Raw genomic sequence first — 23,814 nt, 5'->3', positions numbered from 1 at the left:
GGAAAGGCCTTGTAGGCAACATCAAGAACACAGAAAGTCTTCGAAGGGATCTCAGCAGGAAGGTAGTCTGATCCACCTCGTGTCTAAAGACAATCATTCTGGATGGTATTAGAGAACAGGTTGGATAAGGGTAAGAATGAAAGAGATGAGAGCAGTGAGGAAACTACTGCAAGGGTTCAAGTGAAAAACGATGGTGATTTGGACCAAGGGAGTCCATGGAGAGATGATGAAAAGTGGACAGACCTGAAATATATTTTGGAGGAGGAATCAGTAGCACTTGGCAATGGATTGCATACGTATGGGGCAGATAGGGATGTCACAGATCACCCACAAATGTCATACTTGAACAACTGGGCCAATGGAAAGCCCAGTTACTGAGATGGAGAAAGCTGGAGAGTTCAGCAGGTTTGGGAGAGAGATGATGAGGGCAGATTTCAAGGTGAAGTTGGAGATGCCTGTCAGATGTCAAATAGGCATTGCAACATAAAGTCCAGGGAGGTTAGTTCCGGAAATGCAAACATGGGAGTCCTCAGTGGTAGGTGGTCTTGGAATTGATGAGAAGGGGTAGAATCTCCTGGAGTAAAAGTGGGAAGAGAAAAGGGATCAAGATTTAGAGTACAGAGTGAATAGGAGGAGCCAACAAAGGAGACTAAGAGGGCGTGGGACAGGGCACATTTGACTTTCATCCATCTCAGAAGAAAACATGGGCAGGGCAGTGGCAAGTGTAGGAGACTGATAGTTAGAAGGCCTGGTTTTTTGGATTCATTTGACACTCACTTGTTCTGTTGTTTTGAGCATTTGCTCTCCTTACAACCAAGTGCTATGAACACTGTTACTTTTAAAAATAGGTATGTAGTAGAGCTGGTTTGGTGGTGCTGAATTCTCTTAGCTTTTGCTTGTCTGTAAAGCTTTTGATTTCTCCATTGAATTTGCATGAGATCCTTGCTGGGTAGAGTAATCTTGGTTGTAGGTTCTTCCCTTTCATCACTTTAAGTATATCATGCCACTCCCTTCTGGCTTGTAGAGTTTCTGCTGAGAAATCAGCTGTTAACCTTATGGGAGTTCCCTTGTATGTTATTCGTCATTTTTCCCTTGCTGCTTTCAATAATTTTTCTTTGTCTTTAATTTTTGCCTATTTGATTACTATGTGTCTTGGCGTGTTTCTCCTTGGGTTTATCCTGCCTGGGACTCTCTGCACTTCCTGGACTTGGGTGGCTGTTTCCTTTCCCATGTTAGGGAAATTTTCGACTATAATCTCTTCAAATATTTTCTCTGGTCCTTTCTCTCTCTCTTCTCCTTCTGGGACCCCTATAATGCTAATGTTGTTGCGTTTAATGTTGTCCCAGAGGTCTCTTAGGCTGTCTTCATTTCTTTCATTCTTTTTTCTTTATTCTGTTCCACAGCAGTGAATTCCACCATTCTGTCTTCCAGGTCACTTATCCGTTCTTCTGCCTCAGTTATTCTGCTACTGATTCCTTCTAGTGTAGTTTTCATTTCAGTTATTGTATTATTCATCTCTGTTTGTTTGTTCTTTAATTCTTCTAGGTCTTTGTTAAGAATTTCTTGCATCTTCTCGATCTTTGCCTCCATTCTTTTCCCGAAGTCCTGGATCATCTTCACTATCATTATTCTGAATTCTTTTTCTGGAAGGTTGCCTATCTCCACTTCATTTAGTTGTTTTTCTGGGGTTTTATCTTGTTCCTTCATCTGGTATATAGCCCTCTGCCTTTTCATCTCGTCTATCTTTCTGTGAATGTGGCTTTTGTTCCACAGGCTGCAGGATTGTAATTCTTCTTGCTTCTGCTGTCTGCCCTCTGGTGGATGAGGCTATCTAAGAGGCTTGATGGGAGGGACTGGTGGTGGGTAGAGCTGACTGTTGCTCTGGTGGGCAGAGCTCAGTAAAACTTTAATCCACTTGACTGTTGATGGGTGGGGCTGGGTTCCCTCCCTGTTGGTTGTTTGGCCTGAGGCAACCCAACACTGGAGACTTCCTGGCTCTTTGGTGGGGCTAATGACAGACTCTGGGAAGGCTCACACCAAGGAGTACTTCCCAGAACTTCTGCTGCCAGTGTCCTTGTCCTCATGGTGAGCCACAGCCACCCCTGCTCTGCAGGGGACCCTCCAACACTAGCAGGTAGGTCTGGTTCAGTCTCTCCCGGGGTCACTGCTCCTTCCCCTGGGTCCCGATGTGCACACTACTTCGTGTGTGCCCTCCAAGAGTGGAGTCTCTGTTTCCCCCAGTCCTGTCGAAATCCTGCAATCAATTCCCACTAGGCTTCAAAGTCTGATTCTCTAGGAATTCCTGCTCCCATTGCGGGACCCCCAGGTTGGGAAGCTGACGTGGGGCTCAGAACCTTCACTCCAGTGGGTGGACTTCTGTGGTATAAGTGTTCGCCAGCCTGTGAGTCACCCACCCAGTAGTTATGGGATTTGATTTTACTGTGATTGCACCCCTCCTACCGTCTCATTGTGGCTTCTCCTTTGTCTTTGGATGTGGGGTATCTTTTCTGGTGAGTTCCAGTGTCTTCCTGTCGATGATTGTCCAACAGCTAGTTGTGATTCTGGTGTTCTCACAAGAGGGAGTGAGAGCACGTCCTTCTACTCTGCCATCTTGGTTCCTTCTCAAGATATACACTACTATATATAAAATAGATAAACAACAAGGACCTACTGTATAGCACAGGGAACTATATTCAGTATCTTGTAACAACCTATAATGGAAAAGACTCTGAAAAAGAATATATAGATATACACATTTATATACATATATGTGTATATATATATATATTTGAATCACTTTGCTGTACACCTGAAACATTGTAAATCAATTATACTTCAATTAAAAAAGAACAATTTTAGTAAAGAAATGGAAATTAATGTTTATTGAGAACCTAATAAATATCAGGTCATTAAAAAAAATCCTTGCCATATATACCTAAATTAGGGCATTCTGGATGGGAATCATTCATTGCATCATGAAGCAAATGCAATAGCCATGGACCACTAGATGGGTGCAAGTTCTGTGGAATTAGGGCTCCAGGAGTGACCACATACTATGATCTGTTCCTTTAAACATCTGGAACAATAGGCAGGGACACACACCTTCACTCGTAGCTATTAATTAGAGCCTTTATAGGCAAGCGACTTTATAGGCAAGAAAAACCAGCAATGATCTTTTGTTAATAACACAGAAGCCATTGAACAATGCCCAGCCATTTCTTTGCAAATAATCTGGTTTTGTGAATAGTCAACTAGTGAATTATGGACTGTTTTTTTCAAATATATCTGTTCTTTGGGACTCTGGAGGAACAGAATTTACATAGACGAATCACTGTGAAGGTGAGTCTCTGTGAAGTTGATAGAATTCTTCTTTCATTGCGAACCCTTCTTTTCCTTCTTGAATCCAAATTCTCCTCAGGACTGTATATGAGAGAAGTGAAGTTCTCTAAATTGGTGGAAGTCTGATTCAAGGTATGTTTCTTTGACACTCTAGAGAAGATTTTGCATCATTTAGAAGTCCATTTCTCTCCAAAGCACAACAAATACTTCCCTTTTCCCCTTGCTCAAGGGTCCCCATGCAAGTCAACTGCTCAACAAATAATACTATGTTTCCTGTATCCCTTTACCCAGAAGGGAGGACCGCTAGTGGCAGTGCTTCAGGGAGGCAAGTTGGTTCTCTGAAAGGGCAAGGTTTCCTTGGAAATACAGTCTATGGATCCACGATGTCTCTTACTAATGTTATATGTAATTAGATAGTTTCAATTCTTCCCTTCCCTTTCTGAGACCTAGTGGAACCATAGGGCATTTTTCTACTGGCTCGTGTGCCATTTCCTTTTCACATTCATTAGGGTAAAGCCAAACACTGCCTAATCAAGAGGTAAGGTGGGCATTTGCCCATTTTGTTTTGTGAAGACCATAATCCAAGTTTTTGTTCCTGTGTGTAAAACAATTTTATAAAATTCACTGTAAAGTTATAAAAGGAAAACTATTGAATTTGTTTCCTGTTGTAACCAAGTATTTGGTGCCTGTTTTTATGTTACCTACACAAATCAGGGGTCATTTAATGGAAATACAAAGGATCTAAATTCTGGCTTTTCCCCCCTTTTTTATTGCCTTGAATATTTTCCTTCCATTAATTAGCCTCTTCTTCCCCTGCATATATTTGTAGTTTGGACACTGTCTTTAAAAATCAAAAGCCTCTACCTTTATGTATGTATATATGTGTGTAATTTGATAAAAAGATGCTGGTACAAGTGCCTGGATTTCACTTTAATTGCTCCCCATTAGTGTTAGCTAATAATTTTTTGGGAGGTTCTTCACAAATAAATCAAAACTATATGTCTATTTTTAGAGAAAATACTTTTAAGGCATGGTTGTTTTCTGTATCTATGAGTCTGTTTTCATTTTGTTTTGTTTGTTTGTTTGTTTTCTTTTTAGATTCCTCCTATAACTGACATCACTGTATTTGTCTTTCTCTGCCATTTCACTTAATATAATACTCTCTAGATCCATCCATGTTGCAGCAAATGACAAGACTTCATTCTTTACGGCTGAGAATATTCCATTGCATATAAGTAACATGTCTTCTTTATCCATTCATCTATCCATGGACACATATAGGTTGTTGTGATATGTTGGTTTTAGTATTGCAAATAAAGCTGCAGTGAATATTGGTGTGCATGTATCTTTCTGAATTAGCATAAACACCCTGAAGTGAAATTGCTAGATCATGTAGCAGTTCTATTTTTAATTTTTTGTTTGTGAAATTCTTTTTTCAGTTTTGAATATAGATTCTGGGTCACAGTATAGAAATTAGTTCTTAGTAGGGGCTGAAAATCTCTGAAGAGATGCTCTCTAAGGCCCCTTTGTCTCTAACATTCTGAGATACTGTATTGGTCTCTCTCTCAGTTGGAGCTACAGCTGATCTGTAACTTGTTTCTTGTGGGAATCCTGCCTACATTTGCCATGAGGTAAGTTTGAAATTCTTACTCAGCAAGAATTACTCAGTTCCTGGCCACCTTCAGGCCAGACAGAATGGCATTTCATTCACTATGCCTCATCTTAGGAGTCAGGGAAAGAAACCTGTTGCCAGTTCTCAAGGCAAAATGCCTCCTCTCTGGCTTTTAAATACCAATAATTTGTTGTCATAGCCAGGGAGTGTTAGTAACATAGACATACACATTACAGCTAATGTTTAAATACCACTCAAGTTATTATATAAAATCCATGCCATTAAATGTTTCATAAATTTTTTCCTACATCTCTTGGGTCACTATGTTGACCCAGGGGAGTAGTATATTTTACAATGCATACGTCAGCTGGCTCATTCTCTACCCCTTTGTATAAATACTTTAAGTCAGATCAAGATACGAGGAAAAAATGACTTGTGCAACCGAATTCTGAGAACATGGGAGGAGCAAACTGTGGGTGCTGAGAGCCGTGTGTGTCTGTGTGTTGCAGACACAGATCTGGGCTCACCAAACAGAACTTTAACCAACCTGAAGACAAGGTAAAAATGCAAACACTAAATCTTATCTTTTTTGTGACTTTTTGTAATTGGCAATGACTTCTCACAAAGTATAGGGGAAAATCTTTAGTTGTAATTAAAGGTAAAGGGCAGTGAGAGGTGCCATGGTTTGGGGACGTTGGTGGGAGGCATGGATTTAAAACAAGACAGTGTGGTTCTCTGTTCAGCTAATCATACTCACTGAGTGAGCTTTTTGATGTCATGGTTTCCAATATTGTAGAAAACCATTTCTATTTCTAAACTTCATTCCTAGGTTAAGGTGGCAACTTTAATGATGACTGACCTGAGGCTGAATGAGAAATTTGTTTGTAGGTGCCTATGAACACCTAAGGAGAAATTGCACCATGGGGTACCAAAATTTAGCCTCTCTTTTTCTATGTTGTGTCTCTGTCTAGTAAATTAGGGGCAAGGTGCTAGACAGGAAAATTGGGTGTTCATTCTGAATTGGATGTTCTGTAACAGTGTGGAATTGAGCAAGTCATGTGACCCCACTAGACTCACTTCAGTTTCTCCATTTGTAGAATTAATTTGGGGACCCAATAGCTTCCTTCTCAAATCTCTGACACTTCGAGTTCAATCCATAATCCTAGAAGGGGTAAGGAAAATAACATTGTTGAGTAATTTTTCTGTTTAGAGTCTTTATATTCATTATCACCTTTAACACTCACAACAACCTTGTCTGGTATCTTCTACTCTCCCTATTTTATAAATATAGGTTCAGAGAAGTCAAATAAGTTCCTCACATGTATAGCCAAAGGCAGAGTTCTTGTTAGAACTCAGGTTTGTCTGATTTAAAAGCTCGTCGTTGTAAAGACCCATGATCAACCATTTCGACTAATTGTCTCTTCAGCAAAGCAAACATATTTCTAGGATTCTGTGACTCCAATTAGAATTATCCTCTGGTGTGGCCAGAGGATAGCTTTTTGTTTTGTTTTGTTTTGTTTTGTTTTGTTTTGTTTTTTGGCCGTGGCAAGCGGCTTGAGGGAGCTCATTTCCCCAACCAGGGATCGAACCAGGGCCATAGCAGTGAAAGCGCCGAGTCCTAACCACTGGACTGCCAGGGAATTCTCCAGAGGATGGTTTTTGATTACAGGGTGACCATGTGAGTTACCAGGGAGCAGTCTTCCTAAACAGTTGAGTGAGGGGGCGGAAAACAATGGGTCAAGTGTCTCATAAACTCTGAGAAACAGGTCCTGGTCTGAACATCTATTTCTATTTTTTTGTGAACTTGAACCCCATCTGACCCCATTTTTCTCCTTCCATTCCCAGTTATATGACAATAAGGCAACTGAAATACACTGGTGTCCTAGAGGTTTTTACTTCCATGTTTATGTGAAGAGAGCAGTAGATTTTCAAGCAAGTGGTAACAACATTTCTGGTCCCAATGAAATGTCAAACATCCAGCCCAACAAATGTATTTGAACTTGTTCTCTGTGTAGGAATTCTTAAGGTTGTTTTACAGGAACCACACCTCTAGGCTGGGAAAAGTTACTGATGGGCCTCCAGATATTGGCAAGATATTTTATAAGTTAAATCCTTCAGAAGAAAGAATTATGACTTTTCTATTTGTATTCTCACCCAAACCCAGCAACTACAAATTTTCCATTTCTTGTGCTCTTTTGGGATATTCACCACGTTGAGTCTGTTTCCCCTTTTAAAACATGTGGGATGAACCAGCATCTTCCTAAGTTTCTTTTGACTTTCTTAAGACTGAGATACACCATTTGTGCCAACAGCACACAAGGGGAGGATTTTACTCTAATTTCAATATCTTAATCGAAGCTCCTTAAGGCATCTGTAGTGCAATATAAGACAAAAGTACAGCCACAAAAAGTACAGACTTGCAGCCTCCTGCATCCCAAACACTGACCAGGTATGCTAAGCAACACTAAGAATAGGGTGAGGCAAGCAAGACTCCTTAAGGAAGCAGAATTTAAGGAGACATCATTCTCAGGTGCTGTCTGTGCTTGTACGACTGAGTGCAAGTACCTCCTTAAAATTGGCTCAGCGGGTGGCTCATTCTTATTTAATTTAATATAACAATTCAATTCTATTCTATTGTATTTTAATTATTTTTACTGAAGTATAGTTGATTTACACTGTGGGTGGCTCATTCTTAAGGAGCTGTTTACTCCCAGGGTCAGGGTCTTATAAGTACAGGGTCAACACATTAAAGTGAGTGCTTCCTTAAAGTTTGCACCCTAGAGTCTTCCCTCCTCCTAGCCCCAGCCCTAATCCCAAGAGGCCATAGACTCCAAAGTGGTTCTCCAAATTAGCCCTCCAACAGCGAAGACAAGATGCATAGAAGAGAGAAGATTCTACAGTTCATGGGGTCCCATCACCTGATTCAACCAAGCACCAGGTAGAAGCAGAGATGCTGAGGTTCCTCATTATCCTCTAACCTCATTCCTCAGACCATGCCCAGAGCATGGGAGGGGCTAGTGAAATGCAGGAAGGGAAGCAGGAAAGAGAGATTGTCCTTGTTCTCGGAAAGCCCCTCTTAGGGGACCCTGAGCTGGCTCCCGTGGAGAGGCTCAGAGCTTCTGAGCCCTGGTGTGGTTGTGAAACCACTTGAAGGCACCAAGCCAAGGTAAGCTCTGCTGGCCTCACAGACCCTAGAACAGGAAGCTCTGTCTTTCTCAATAAATGTTTGAGGATGGTTTCATAGAAGAAAGTGGGATAATAATTTTGTAGGACTCTAACATGCTTAGTTATATTTCTCCCCCCTTAAAAAAAATGTATATATATAAATGCACTCTCCATTATATACATCGATGGTACCACCAACCCACTGAAGGGAGGTGTGCACTTTGAGATGTTTTTCTAATGGTAAAAATGGGTTTTGGATGGTGTGTCCTTACTATCTCACTCAGTCAGTCCCCTTTATGTACTTTTGAAAGACTCAGTGAGGTCATGTGCCCATTGGGATCAATATTATAACCTTGTCCTCTTTGTCACTTCTTTAACCAAGTAGACTACCGTAAGGTAACAATAACAACAGTAATGACAACATTCATTGACATATTTGACCACCTACTATATGCAGGCACAGTCCTGGGTGTTTTACAAACAGAACATGATTTAATCTTCACACTAATCCTATAAGGAAACTGTTACATAACCACTTTTGCAGAAGAGAAGATAGAATCTAGGAGAACTTAAGTAACTTGCCCAGGAACATAAAGCTAGAATGTGGCAGAGTTGGAAATGCATTTGACTCCAAAATCTGTGTTCTTTTTGTTTCCATAAAGCCTCTCTTTGAGGATCTAGTGTTCATAGAATAGAAGTAATTCTTACTCTAACTTGAAATAAACTGAAATAGTGGTGTTTTGACCTACATTTTTGTTGTTGTTGACATCTGCCTTTGTATTCCAGACCCCAGGTAGAGGAATGGGCTCACTCAGTGCAGCAAACTCAAAGCTCTGCTTTGATGTCTTTAAAGAGATGAACTATGATCACATGATTGAGAATCTCATCTTTTCTCCCTTGAGTCTCCTGTCTGCCCTGGCTGTGGTGCTCTTTGGGGCCAGAGGAGACAGTGCATCCCAGATGGAGAAGGTATGTTACAAACATACTTTCAGCCATGTCTAGAAGACAATCAAGTAACAATTCCAAACACTGGCTTGTTATGGAGATTTCATAGATGCCCAACTCTGTAAACACAAGAGAATGTCCACCTTCACGTAAGGTTCCTTATCTCACTGGCTCTATCAAAAAGGTGCAAAAGGTAAGATTTCCCACAGCTCTGTTCTGGGGGGCAGGGAATGAGTGCACGCAGCAGAGGCTGAGCAGGGAGAGGCAACCAATGAGGCCAACCTGGTCCATGGCAAAGTTGGAATTTCCCACCTCCACCCCCACCCGTATGCATCCTTAGGTCCCCAGGGCCTTCCTGCTGTGGGTCACATAAAGAATATTTTGTAAGGATTTACAGTCTAGCATTTACATCCCCAAGGAGATCACCAGTGCTTTAACTCAACCAATAATTTTGGGTGACTGGAAAAACTATTTCTTAGTAGACATCCTTCAACACGCTTTAATCATCTCTCTGCCTATTACAGAGGGAATGATTAACTAGTGGAACAAAGCTTCTCCCCAGTCAGAATTTAAATTGGAAATAAATTTGAAAAGCTGGAGTCAAATCCTGAATTTAACAATATATTTAAAATAAAAAAAAAATAAATGTAAAAGCTCTTGTGTTCAATTTTATTCTATTTCCATGCATTGGGAGAAGAGGTCCCAAGTGTCTTACCCGTAATAGGTGCTCAATAAATACAAATTTGTGGAGAGGGAGAACTGGCTGGGAATGAGGATGCTGTGGGGATCTTTACAAGTCATCTTGGGATGAGTATGTGTAGACTCACCCCTCCCTTCCCCCCCCTTCAAAGTGAGAGCGTGCGGACTGGTGGCTCCGTCTACACCTGCGCATGCGTCAGGTTTTGCAACCAGAGAGATGGCATGGTCACTGTGCTGAGGTCACAAGTCAGGCAGAGAGTGAGTCTGGAGTGGAAATAATTCTTTGTCTTTTTTGAGTTAGAAGAGAACCAGAGAATTCAAAATTTTCCCCTGCTGATTTCCATACAAAATGGAGAAAAATTTCTCATATTTTCATCCTGTTAAGGATTCTCTTACAACATTCAAAGACTGAGCCAAATGCTCAGAATTCCCGGTTCAACCATCATGCTTTCTTTTGATGATGCTGATGATGGCAACAACCACTGCCGAAGCAACATCAGGGAGCACCATGCATGCTGAGTCCCTGGACTATGGAACAATATGCCTATGATATAGGAGACCACCAGACAATCTCAGAACTGGAAGAAACCATAAAATTCCCACTCTCCTCTCTATGCTTTAATCTACGTAGGGACCAGCAGGCAAGAGGTTGTTCAAAGTCCTCCGATAAGGCAGAACTTAATAGTGTGAAGTATGCATTCAGACTACTCTATGTTTTAGAAAGTTCTTCCTAGCCTTGAGCTAAAATATACCTCTCCATTACCATTGCTCCTTTATCATTTTCCTGTTCTTAAACACACACACACACACACACACACACACACGCACATATTATGTTTCCTGTTCCATGTGTATTTTAATAAATTTATAATATCTTCCCAGTATCTACTGCCTCTTATCCCATTTTTATTCTAGGGAGTCACATAAAACATGTTAAATGTACTCACCCTTTAAATATTGAAGAGAGTTGCAATGTTTTATTTCAGTTGTTCTCTGAGGAAGGCCTTACAAAACTACAGTTATACCTCAGTTAAGTCAACAGGACTATAGCAAACATTAACTCTTAGTGGAGAAAAGAGACACAAGCTACTGAAATCTCAAGGGGATACTGTGAGCGTCAAATCAGATAATGTTCATGAAAATCATTTTAAAATAATGACCTGTTATATGAATTCAATCATTATTTTTGTCTGCTCAGTGAGTAACCAATGTTACTAACTGTCTGCAAATAAATTAAGATTCATCCCTTTATCCACACAACTATTTGTTCTTCATTCAACAAATATTTATTGGGTTCTTACCATTTATTGGGTTTCACAACTGGGAAGGTAGGGATGAACAAATTAAGTGACAATAAATGACTAAGTCTGAGTTGATTTTGAAACACTCTTTTGCATTCTATCACAAAGGTTGCATTCTATTTATAAAGGGGAATACAAGTAAGTGCCTACACCTCACCCCTAACGCTCTAACACTTAGACTTCTGCCTAAGAGCACGTGAAGGATTTTGTTTTTCAAACTCATCTGTCCTCTTTGACATATCCTTTTTTTAAAAAATGAGGAGCAAAACTAATAAACAGATAAGAGAAAGGTGGGGAGAATCATAGAACATTTATAAAAATGTAAGAGCTTAACATTTATAGCAAGAAAATGATTTGCTATATCACTCTCTGGTCTTTTGGAGAGGTATCTGCATAGCCTTTGAAAATGGTTCTTTGTTTTCCATTGTAGGTGCTATACTTGAATGAATTAATGAGAACTGCAAATTCTTCAAACTCAACGGTAGATAAAAGTCCTACTTTCATTTTTACTTCTCTTATGGTAGTCTCTCTTTAGTCCCTGAAGACTTGAGGGCAATAAAATAGGTTATTTATTCCAGAAGAGTTTTGAGCCTAGATTGTAGATACATACAAATTCCTGCGTATGCTGTTTTAAAATACTCATGTTGAGATTTTGAAATAAGAGATGACAAAATGGGAACTGTCAAAAATTTGAGGTAGAGACCTAGCCTTTAAAAAGAAGGAGCAGAAAGGAGATTATTCTCAAAGAGTTTTCATAATAAAACCCTCAAATCTACTCAGACAGTAGAAGTGCTTCAAGCAGTGCCTGAACCAGGGCTAGTGTTCAGTAGATATAAATATACCATTTTTTGGAAATGTAAATAAAGATAGCTTATCTTTATGAGTTTTAGTGTTCAATGTTTTGCCATATTGCTAATTTCTAGGAGAAATTTGTAATGTATACCTTCTGTAGCTTTTTAGATGTGACTTTCCCACTATTGTCTATGGTGGGGCTACTAAGATCAAACTTTCTTGCCCAGAATTCTTACTTATTACAAAATATAGCAAAACATTTTTCCTTATACAAACTGTATTAAAATTAATATGGCAGTATTGACAAGTGTCTTTTGGGCCTTCTTGTAGAGGAGATAGGGCAAGCTTTGACCAGGACATGGACCTTGCCAAGTCACCCCTCACACCTGTGAGGTGATTGTGATACATTTTTATCAGATTGTCAGGTAACTCAGTTTGGCGAAAGGCAAACATTTCACTATGTCCTAATGATAGAAGTAGTCTTTGATTCTGTTTTTTTTTCCTGAAATAGCATGTCCTAATGCAAACCCAAGAGCCTCTTGTCTAACCTCAGTTGATACTTAAGTGTGTGATACTATGGCCCCTGTTTTCAAATATTTTCTAACTTCACTTTAGTGTGAACAAGATACAGGGGTCCATTCACACATTCAAGCACTCCTCTCTGAAATCATCAAGTCCAGCCACAGTCAAGTCCTCATGGCAAGTGGGATGTTTGCAGAAGAAGCCTATCCATTCCTCCCTGTGAGTTAAAATAAAATATTTTTCCATAAGTAAGGTAGAAGTCTTTCCTTTCTGTCTTCATTTAATTTATTCTAGCATTGTTTGTGCTATCACAGTGGTAGGAAAGTAGAAAAGACATAATATTTATATATTTAGATAGATTGATGCTATATATAGAATATACAATATATTTTATATATGCATTTTATTTCATATAGAAAAATATTAAAGGGTTCAGGATTCTAATTTTCAGATGCTAGTTTGTAGCATGTTCAATTATGTTTCCGACGGGCCCAGCTGAAGCATAAAGAGCATAAATTTTAGAAAGTTTGTTATGAAAAAAAAGTTAACAAAATATTTTATATTGATAATAAAAGAGGATTAATATTTTGGAACCCCAATTGAGGACTCTAATTATGCTAAGTCTGATTATCCTAAAAGAAAGAGATATGTCCTTGTCATTGAAATAACACTCTGCAGTAATTTGTTCATTTTATTTACCAGTCTTCTGAAAGTATGACAAATGTATATATTTTAACTAATTGGGCCTAGGCGTATATAACAGTATTTTATATATTTCTGCCTCTATTTACATATAATTCGTACCATGTGTGGTCTAAATGTATTAAAATCACAATTTATTTGCTATGTCTCTTTCTATGCTCATTCTATAGAAATATTTAGACTGTATTGAACAATTATATAAACTAAAACCTGAAAATTTGGATTTCAAAAATAACATAGAAGAAGCCAGATTGCAGATTAACTCATGGATTGAAAATAAGACAAAAGGTAAGAGACCCAAACCTTCTTTTTCTCCATCTTCTCCTTCTTCTTTTAGGCATATTTACATTCAGTGAAATGCTCAGATCTTAAAAAATATATTTAGAAAGTTTTGACAAATATATATCAGGACACAGCATTTCCATCACCCTGAAAAATTCTTCCACACCTGTTCCCAAGCAACCATTGATTTCATTCTATCATCAGAAGTTAGTTTTGCCTACCCTACAATTCCAAATAAATGGAGTATTACAGTGTGTACAATTTTGTGTCCTGTTTTATCACTCAGTATATTATTTTTGAGACCATTCATGTTTTTGGATATATCAGTGGCTCGTGTCTTTTTATTGCTGAGAAATATTCCTCTATGGATATACCAGTTTGTTTATTCATTCTCTTCTTCATGTATATCTGAGTTGTATCATCTAGTTTTGGGCTACTATGAATAATGTTGCTATAAATATTTTTGTAAAAGGTTTTTTGCATACATATTTTTTCATTTCTCTTGGGTAAATACTTACTTAGTATAAATGCTAGGTCTTAGGCTAGATGGATGTTTAACTTTTTAAGAAACTGCCAAATAGATTTCCAAAGTGGCTGAACCATTTTACATTCTCACCAGCACTGTATGAAAATTCCAGTTACTCCAAATCCTCTCCAGTTTTTGGTGTTATAAATATTTTTCTTTTAACTCTTTTAGTAGGTATGTAGTAGTATCTTATTGTGGTCTTAATTTGCATTTCTCTGATGACTAAAAACATTGAGCATATTTTTTATATGTCTTTTGGACTTTAATATATCTTTATTTACTAAATCTCTGTTCAAGTTATTTGCCCATTTTTTAATTGGTTGTTTACTTTTTATTATTGAGTTGCAAGAATTCTTTATGTATTCTGGATCCAAATATTTTGTCAGATACCTATGTTGCTAATATTTCCTCCTAGTCTATGTCTTGTGTATTTTTTTTCTTAACTGTATTTTTGATGAGTAGAAGTTTCTAATTTTAATGAAGTCCAATTTGTCAATGGTTTGTGCTTTCTGTATATTCTCTAGGAAAATTTTGCTTACCCAAGGTCGCAAAGATATTCTCTTCTGTTTTCTTTTAGTAGATTTATTGCTTTAGTGTTTACATTTAGGTTTATGGTCCATCTCAAGCTGACTTTTACGTAGGATGTGAAATGGGGGGAAATGTTCTTTCTTTTTTCCACATGGATAACCGGTTGTTCTAGCACCAGGTGTTAAAGATCTCAAGACTTTTTCCATTTCATAAAATGAAAGCTCATGACATCTTCTTATCAATTTTACTCTTGAGAAGTGAGGAGGCATAAAAAGCCAAAAGTCTTTCTTCTGCAACTTTCCCAGTTATTTCTTTTTTTGATTGTGGTAGAAAATCATTGCCAGGTAACAGTGGTGATCTGCAAAACCACTGACTCAGATAGTCATTGTTTTCAGCATAAGATGGTACCAGGAAGAATTTCACAAGAAAGTCAAACCTTAATGGTTAATGTATCTATAAACCACCTCTTAACTGGGTAAGTGTTATGTAAATTAATCAGGCTTGTTACTTTCCACAACTGTAAGGTAGGCAGATAGGCTATACACTCACTTTGTTTTCTTCTGCATTCTACATTCTTTATTTATTAAAGAATTATGAGTCTTTAGATATTTGCTCAAAAGTCTTTTTGGCTCAACTGAAGATATGGAGTGGCAATTACTTATGTAAATTCAAAGATGGGTCAAAATCCAAAGCAAAACTAATGAAACCAATTCACATCCCATGACCAATCAAGTGTGATCTTACTATGTTTCTGTTCCCAAAGGTGAAATCAAGAACCTCTTGTTACCCAATAGCCTCACATCCTCTGATGAGTTGGTGCTGGTTAATGTCATCTCCTTCAGAGGGACCTGGAAGTATGCATTTCAGAAAGACCAAACCACGGCAATGGCTTTCAGGTTGGATGAGGTAGACTCATGACTCAATTTGTTTTTTCTCTTAAAGGTAGTCCTCAAAAAGTTTGCCTTAAAATATGTTAAATTATTTCTGGCCTTAGATAGGTTAATTAGTTTCCAAGTGATTATTCTAGCTACATAACAGATAAAGTCCAGATTTAGATTTACATTTTTTTTTGTTATTGAAACTTTCTTTTAAATTCTTCACAGTATTTTTAACCTATTTTGCTATGTTTAGCACTACAGTTGTAAAATTGAAAATCTGGTGTAAACCATAGACCTTGGAAAGGTTTAAGGCAGTTTTGGGCTTTGGGCTAAGCTTAAACCATTATTAAGCAATTCACTTACCGCAAACTGGAAATGAAGTCAAGTGGTAGGGAATAACTCCAATAGATGCCTGTGGAACTAACATGCAGGTCATTTGTAAAATGAGTGTGATCTTGAGAAGCAAAGCAAAATTGGTGAACAAGATTCATAATCAAAATAAAAAGTTTCAGATATGCTGTCCTTCTACTATCCTCAATCTTCCTAACTTCTTTCCTTTGTGCCACAAAAGTGTCCTAAATATTAGGCTGCAAGCAAAATAATCCATGTTATTTAATAAGAAAGAATGGATCTGTATAATATAACCAAGTCCCTAAACTGTGAACTGTATTTACTCTATCAAATATATAACCAAAAAATGCTTGCAATTATTGGCCAATTAAACATTTGTTATAGCCAACTGTAAAACTACAGAGGGTTTATATTTCTGGATAAGTATATTCAGAATACTTATTACATGAATACTTCTTCATGCAAAAGAAATAGTGAATGACTTTAAGGAAAACATAATTCTCTGGACAAACACATTAGTCACATCTGGAATTATCCAGTATTATTTTTCCAGAGAATATTGTCATCGGATATCGAGGTCATAAAACATAAAGTGAAATTATGTAGTTTTTACAGCTGTGGTTTTTTAAAAATGCAAATTCCAGGGCCACATTCCTGGAGATTCTGACTTGCAAGTAGTGCTTGAGTATTTGTATTTTTAAGTAACCCCCGTAGGTCCTTCCAAGGATCAGCCAAGTTTAAGGAACACAGTATGAGGAAAACAGGGGTGGAGATTTTAGCAGGATTCATAGAGAGCTACTTTAAAGGGATAAGCATACCCCAAAGCAAGCAGACTTTCTAGAGGAAACAGTTAATAAATCAGAGTCTTTATTTTCACAGTAAAATCTGGTCCATTTGGTTTACTTACGTGATGCAGATATCTTTATGTTACAACTAGCCTTTCAAAGAGAAATACATAAAATAAGGTTATGGTCATAACTAAATTTCCTTAAACTGACCTCAATATGTGGAATTCACTTAGCACGTTGTTAAATTCTTAGCTCTTTTGTAGCTATTTTGTAATCTGCAACCCAATGTCGTGGAGCTGGAGAGATTCTAAATTATGTTCTTCAAAGGACCTGTCTGACTTTTAAAAATGGTCATCCTGATAAGATTTTACGATGCATATTTCTCAGATCTTTGAAGTGAATTAACTGCTTCTGGGCACCAAAAATGTACAGTTGAATAACAATAATATATTGAAAGACATAAACACTTTGCACTTTAGTAGCTACTCGTTTTAGGCTACGCTCCCCCCTTTAAATCATTACAATAACGATCAATCATTGATATTTCTGTGGAAAGATGGATAGATTTTGTTTCGGTCACTCATGAGCACCTCTGGAGGATGAAATGTAAATTCCTCATGCCTTAAGTGGAAACATAGAAAGGAACTGGCGTTGTTGTCTCACTGTTTTTACTTTCATAGTCTCAGAGCAAACCTGTTCAGATGATGCAGCTGCAAGGGCACTTTAAACTGGACTCCATAACGGAGCCTCGGGTGCAAGTTCTTGAGATGCCTGACGTGGAAGGTCACCTGAGTATGGTCATCGTCCTACCCAGAGAGGAAGTTGGCCTGGGACAGGTAAACCACGGAGCCTTAGCAGCTGCTGCCACCAGCAGAAAAGGCTCTGTGCTTGAGAATTACACATGCAGGAAGCTGGGAGATTCAAAATAACTGCTTATACTACTACTTACTGCAGTGCTGTGTCCACTTAAAAAAAGCAGAACCCCCAAATAAAGCACCCATGCACTAAGACATGTTGCTTCTACTGGTTTCAGTTTTAGGCTTTTAAAGCACAGTCATATGCATCTTCTTGCAGTCTTCGTGGGTTATCATTGTTATTTTACATGTATTTTTTATATATTATGCATTGACACACCTTTTGGACCTGCCACCAACCAATTACATCTCTTTTCCACCAGCACCCAAGGCCAGACTTGCAAACGCAATGCTCAGCCTTTTCCCTTTGCTTGTTTCTCTGGTGCTTTCCTCTGAGCCCCGTGTGGGCGCTCCTGTTCCACACTGTGATGGTGTGTTCTTGCTCTTAGCATTGGTGCAGGTCTAATTCCTCAACAGTTCTCTTTAAATCCCTGTCTTTCTTCCTTTTCTTCTGCTTTTTATGCTTCTCCCAATTCTATGTTGCTCCCATCTACTTCTCTGTGGATAAAGGGGTCTCACCCTCCCCTTCACCCTTTCTTCATCCTCACTAGCTGTGAAGCATACCAGGCAGACACCGGCAGCCCGCTGATGGAGAAAGAACCTTGGAAACCAAGACGTTAAATGATTTGCTCAATATTTCATTGCAAATTAGTCTGTGATGTTACTAGAGCCCAGTTCTCTGGCTTCTCAGTCTACTCCAGGCTTGGTGTTCAAAGGTCTGCTCAGACTCACCATGATCATGGCTGAAAATCAAAAATCTCAGCTTTGCTCTACCAATATATTTACATTTACATAGAAGCAAAAAAAACCCCACAAATGTATAAATAATATGATTGCTATATGCTATGAAGAAAAATAAAAGATGGAAATAGGATAGACAGGTACAGGGTCTGGGAACTTCTGTTTCAGATTGGATGACCAGGGGAAACCTCTCTGATAAAGTGAGATTTTAGTTATTGCTAAATAATAATTATCAGCATTAGATAACATTATTTTCATAAGCTTCCTTTCTCATGGTTAGATAATGTAGGAACTCTGAATTTGTAGGTACAGAATTGGAATCTGACATTAATTTTACCACAAACTCACAGTCATTTAACCTCTCCACACCTCATTTTACCCACACCATAAAAAGGGTAAAGTATATGATTTCTAGGGTTCCTTTTAGCTCTTAAATTTGATGATCTTCCGAAAGGTCAGTGAAATGGCACCCATCTAATATAACCCACATAATTACATGATCAACACGGTGGTATATTTTATTTTATTTATTTATTTTTTAATAAATTTATTTATTTATTTTTTAATAAATTTATTTATTTATTTTTTAAATTTTTGGCTGCGTTGGGTCTTCATTGCTGCGCAGGCTTTCTCTAGTTGCGGTGAGTGGGGGCTACTCTTCGTTGTGGTGCACGGGCTTCTCATTGCAGTGGCTTCTCTTGTTGCGGAGCACGGGCTCTAGGTGCACAGGCTTCAGTAGTTGTGGCGCACGGGCTTAGCTGCTCCATGGCATGTGGGATCTTCCCAGACCAGGGCTCGAACCCATGTTCGCTGCATTGGCAGGCGGATTCTTAACCACTGTGCCACCAGGGAAGTCTTGTGGTGTATTTTATTTTTTTAACATCTTTATTGGAGTATAATTGCTTTACAATGGTGTGTTAGTTTCTGCTTTATAACAAAGTGAATCAGTTATACATATACATATATCCCCATATGTCTTCCCTCTTGTGTCTCCCTCCCTCCCACCCTCCCTATCCCACCCCTCTAGGTGGTCACAAAGTACCGAGCTGATCTCCCTGTGCTATGTATGCAGCTGCTTCCCACTAGCTATCTATTTTACATTTAGTAGTGTATTTATGTCCATGCCACTCTCTCACTTTGTCCCAGCTTACCCTTCCCCCTCCCCATATCCTCAAGTCCATTCTCTAGTAGGTCTGCGTCTTTATTCCTGTCTTGCCCCTAGGTTCTTCATGACCATTTTTTTTGTTTGTTTTTTAGATTCCATATATATGTGTTAGCATATGGTACTTGTTTTTCTCTTTCTGACTTACTTCACTCTGTATGACAGACTCTAGGTCCATCCACCTCACTACAAATAACTCAATTTCGTTTCTTTTAATGGCTGAGTAATATTCTATTGTATATATGTGCCACATCTTCTTTATCCATTCATCTGTTGATGGACACTTAGGTTGCTTCCATGTCCTGGCTATTGTAAATAGAGCTGCAATGAACATTGTGGTACATGACTCTTTTTGAATTATGGTTTTCTCAGGGTATATGCCTAGTAGTGGGATTGCTGGTTGGTATGGTAGTTCTATTTTTAGTTTTTTAAGGAACGTCCATACTGTTCTCCACTGTGGCTGTATCAATTTACATTCCCACCAACAGTGCAAGAGGGTTCCCTTTTCTCCACACCCTCTCCAGCATTGATTGTTTGTAGATTTTTTGATGATGGCCATTCTGACCGGTGTGAGATGATATCTCATAGTAGTTTTGATTTGCATTTCTCTAATGATTAATGATGTTGAGCATTCTTTCATGTGTTTGTTGGCAATCTGTATATCTTCTTTGGAGAAATGTCTGTTTAGGTCTTCTGCCCATTTTTGGATTGGGTTGTTTGTTTTTTTGATATTGAGCTGCATGAGCTGCTTGTAAATTTTGGAGATTAATCCTTTGTCAGTTGCTTCATTTGCAAATATTTCTCCCATTCTGAGGGTTGTCTTTTCGCCTTGTTTATGGTTTCCTTTGCTGTGCAAAAGCTTTTACGCTTCATTAGGTCCCATTTGTTTATTTTTGTTTTTATTTCAATTTCTCTAGAAGGTGGGTCAAAAAGGATCTTGCTGTGATTTATGTCATAGAGTGTTCTGCCTATGTTTTCCTCTAAGAGTTTTATAGTGTCTGGCTTTACATTTAGGTCTTAAATCCATTTTGAGTTTATTTTTGTGTATGGTGTTAGGGAGTGTTCAAATTTCATTCTTTTACATGTAGCTGTCCAGTTTTCCCAGCACCACTTATTCAAGAGGCTGTCTTTTCTCCACTGTATATTCTTGCCTCCTTTATCAATGATAAGGTGACCATATGTGCATGGGTTCATCTCTGGGCTTTCTATCCTGTTCCATTGATCTATATTTCTGTTTTTGTGCCAGTACCATACTGTCTTGATTACTGTAGCTTTGTAGTATAGTCTGAAGTCAGGGAGCCTGATTCCTCCAGCTCCGTTTTTCTTTCTCAAGATTGCTTTGGCTATTTGGCGTCCTTTGTGTTTCCATACAAACTGTGAAATTTTTTGTTCTAGTTCTGTGAAAAATGCCAGTGGTAGTTTTGATAGGGATTGCATTGAATCTGTAGATTGCTTTGGGTAGTAGTGTCATATTCACAATGTTGATTCTTCCAATCCAAGGACATGGTATATCTCTCCATCTGTTTGTATCATCTTTAATTTCTTTCATCAGTGTCTTATAATTTTCTGCATACAGGTCTTTGTCTCCTTAGGTAGGTTTATTCCTAGGTATTTTATTCTTTTTGTTGCAATGGTAAATGGGAGTGTTTCCTTCATTTCTCTTTCAGATTTTTTCATCATTAGTGTATAGGAATGCAAGAGATTTCTGTGCATTAATTTTGTATCCTGCTACTTTACCAAATTCATTAATTAGCTCTAGTAGTTTTCTGGTAGCATCTTTAGGATTCTCTACGTATAGTATCATGTCATCTGCAAACAATGACAGATTTACTCCTTCTTTTCTGATTTGGATTCCTTTTATTTGTTTTTCTTCTCTGATTGCTGTGGCTAGAACTTCCAAAACTATGTTGAATAATAGTGGTAAGAGTGGGCAACCTTGTCTTGTTCCTGATCTTAGTGGAAACTGATGTATTTTAATATATGTGACTTGAGTCATAAAACTAGAACATTTCAGAATAACTTTAAAGTCTCTGAAAAGTAGACAAATTCTGAAGTACAATTACAGTTTGATAAAATGATCTTAAAGAGGGAAAAGTGAGGGAAATGAATCTAGATCCTGATAGCCAACTAATTTTCTCCAATTATAATGCCTAACATTAATTTACCACCATGGATGAGGGCAGTCATCCCTGGTTTCTTAAATGAGTATGAGTTGAAAGTGGTATCTGATGAATGTCAATTCCATGCAAAATAGTTTTTTTTTTCTGCTTGAGATTGCATTGTTTGTTGTCTAGCCTACCTACCTCCTGATAGATTCCATTCACAACATAGTCCAAATGAGTTATGGAAAATATGAACCTCCTCAGTAAAGACAACCTAAAGAGGAGAAGCCAGAAATAGTTTCACATGGGGAATGGATGAGAAAAAGGCAGTAGTTTGGGAGTATGTTGATTGTATTAAAATATTTAATTGTCACATGGAAGAAAAAATGGACTAATTTGTGTGGCTCCCAGAGTGAGAACTAAAACTAATACGTACAAATTACAGGGAAGCAGATTTATGGTCACAATGGGAAACGTCTTTCCTGCAAGCTGAGCTGTGCAACCACCGAACCAGGCTGTTTATAAGGAAGTGGGTCATTGATTAAGGACTTCTCAAGCAGATGCTGATGGGTGTCACAGATGCTTCTTGGAGGGTCTCCTCTATGTTCTCTTTTCATTTAAGATTATTTGATTCTAATGATCTAGAAATGTTACTTAGTTTGGTATACATTCGGTCTCTATGGATGCCTGTCTAACGAGAATTTTGATTGGAGTTGAGGTAGAAATTGACACTGATCAGCCTAGAATTACAAATTATGTTGTCAGAATCCGAGGATCTCAGGTTCCAAAGATGTCTTTTAATGTGGCCAATAGGAAGGGTAGGCACTTATATAAATTTTATTATTACAGTACATAAATAGTGCAACTTATAGAGAGATCATGAGAGGAATAAAAGTAGAAATTCTCTATAATAATTTGTTGCTTTTCCAAGTGACTCTTGGATGGTGTGCCTAGGCATAGAGCCCAGGGCTACATGCCTCATGTGCAGTTATTGCACGTGGTTGCATTTCCCCCACTTATTCTTATTGAATCTGCTTTGCAAAATGACAATGAGAAGTAGCCTTGCCTATTTACAACCTCACATCCAGCCCTTAGGATATTTCACATTTTGGTATAATTTTATTTTCTAAATAAAAATGTTGGGGGGGGTGGGAAGAATTGGGAGATTGGGATTGACACGTATACTATTGATACTATGAATAAAATAGATATCTAATGAGAACATACTATATAACACAGGGAACCCTACTTAATGCACTGTGGTGACCTAAACGGGAAGGAAATCTAAAAAAGAGGGGATATATGTATATGTATAGCTGATTCATTTTCCTGTACACTAGAAACTAACACAACATTGTAAAGCAACTATACTCCAATAAAAATTAATTTAAAAAAATTAAAATGTTCATGTTTTGCTTCTTGCTTTCTTTCCCATAGGTTACCAATGAAATCACTTATGAGAAACTAAGCAACTGGATAGGCTCAGCCAACATGAAAGACACAGCTGTGGTCCTGTACCTGCCCCAGCTCAGACTTCATGGGTACTATGAAGACTTAACTTCCATACTGGCAGCTTTGGGAATGACGGATGTCTTTAACCACTCAAGGACTAACTTGTCTGGCATAACTGCAGGAGGAGACCTCAGGGTCTCCAAGATAATCCATAAGGCCATGCTAGAGGTTATTGAGACTGGTTCAGAGTTCACACTTAACAACCAAACAAGCAAATTTGAAAATCCTGAACTCTTCAAGGTGGATCATCCTTTTCTCTTCTTTATCTTACACAAGGAAACTAAGATGATTCTCTTCTATGGTAGAGTCTGCAACCCTTAAGGAAGGGACTGAATTTATACTCAAACAACTTTCTGATTCTTGAAATTAGCTGGATTTTATGAGCTTGTAGAAAACACTCAGTATAGGTGCAACTGAAAGAGATACACCATACTTCTTAGCAATGTTTTTCTTTCAACTATCTCATGTAGAATATGTATCCCATCCCTTCTTGGTTTGGTTTACTTTGGTTAAACAAGTTATAGCATGCTATTAATTGCATTTATTAAAAAATTATGATCCATACCATTTCTTTTTTCCTGCTTTTAAAAAAATTAACAGCTTTGTTGAGATATAATTCACATACCATAAAATTCACCATTTATTTATATCTATTTATTTATTTTAATTGAAGCATAGCTGACTTACAATATTATATTAGTTTCAGGGGTTCAATATAGTAATTCAATATTTTTACAGATTATACTCCATATAAAGTTATTATAAAATATTGGCTATATTCCCTGTACTGTATATTATATCCTTGTATCTTTTTTTTTTTTTTTTTAAGATTTTTTGACATGGACCATTTTTAATTTGAATTGAATTTGTTACAATATTGCTTCTGTTCTATGCTTTGGTTTTTTGGCCCCGAGGCATGTGGGATCTTAGCTCCCCGACCAGGGATCGAACCT

At 38.0% G+C, this 23,814-nt stretch overlaps 1 protein-coding gene across 1 annotated transcript; it reads left to right on the top strand.

Annotated features, from left to right (window-relative positions):
* The first annotated feature begins 5,374 nt into the window (after positions 1 to 5,374).
* Positions 5,375 to 23,182, top strand: LOC103012283 (ovalbumin-like). The gene is made up of 8 exons (XM_028168970.2): positions 5,375 to 5,509; positions 8,903 to 9,085; positions 11,492 to 11,542; positions 12,469 to 12,594; positions 13,248 to 13,365; positions 15,177 to 15,319; positions 17,111 to 17,266; positions 22,787 to 23,182. The coding sequence occupies exons 2-8, from the start codon at positions 8,918 to 8,920 to the stop codon at positions 23,180 to 23,182; spliced, it is 1,158 nt and encodes a 385-aa protein (XP_028024771.1). The 5' UTR covers positions 5,375 to 5,509; positions 8,903 to 8,917.
* Positions 23,183 to 23,814: the final 632 nt, after the last annotated feature.

This window comes from Balaenoptera acutorostrata, chromosome 13 (genome assembly GCF_949987535.1).
Source record: "Balaenoptera acutorostrata chromosome 13, mBalAcu1.1, whole genome shotgun sequence".
Taxonomy (NCBI): Eukaryota; Metazoa; Chordata; class Mammalia; order Artiodactyla; family Balaenopteridae; genus Balaenoptera; species Balaenoptera acutorostrata.
The sequence above is the reverse complement of the archived record's forward strand: the minus strand, read 5'-3'. Positions and strand labels throughout refer to the sequence as shown.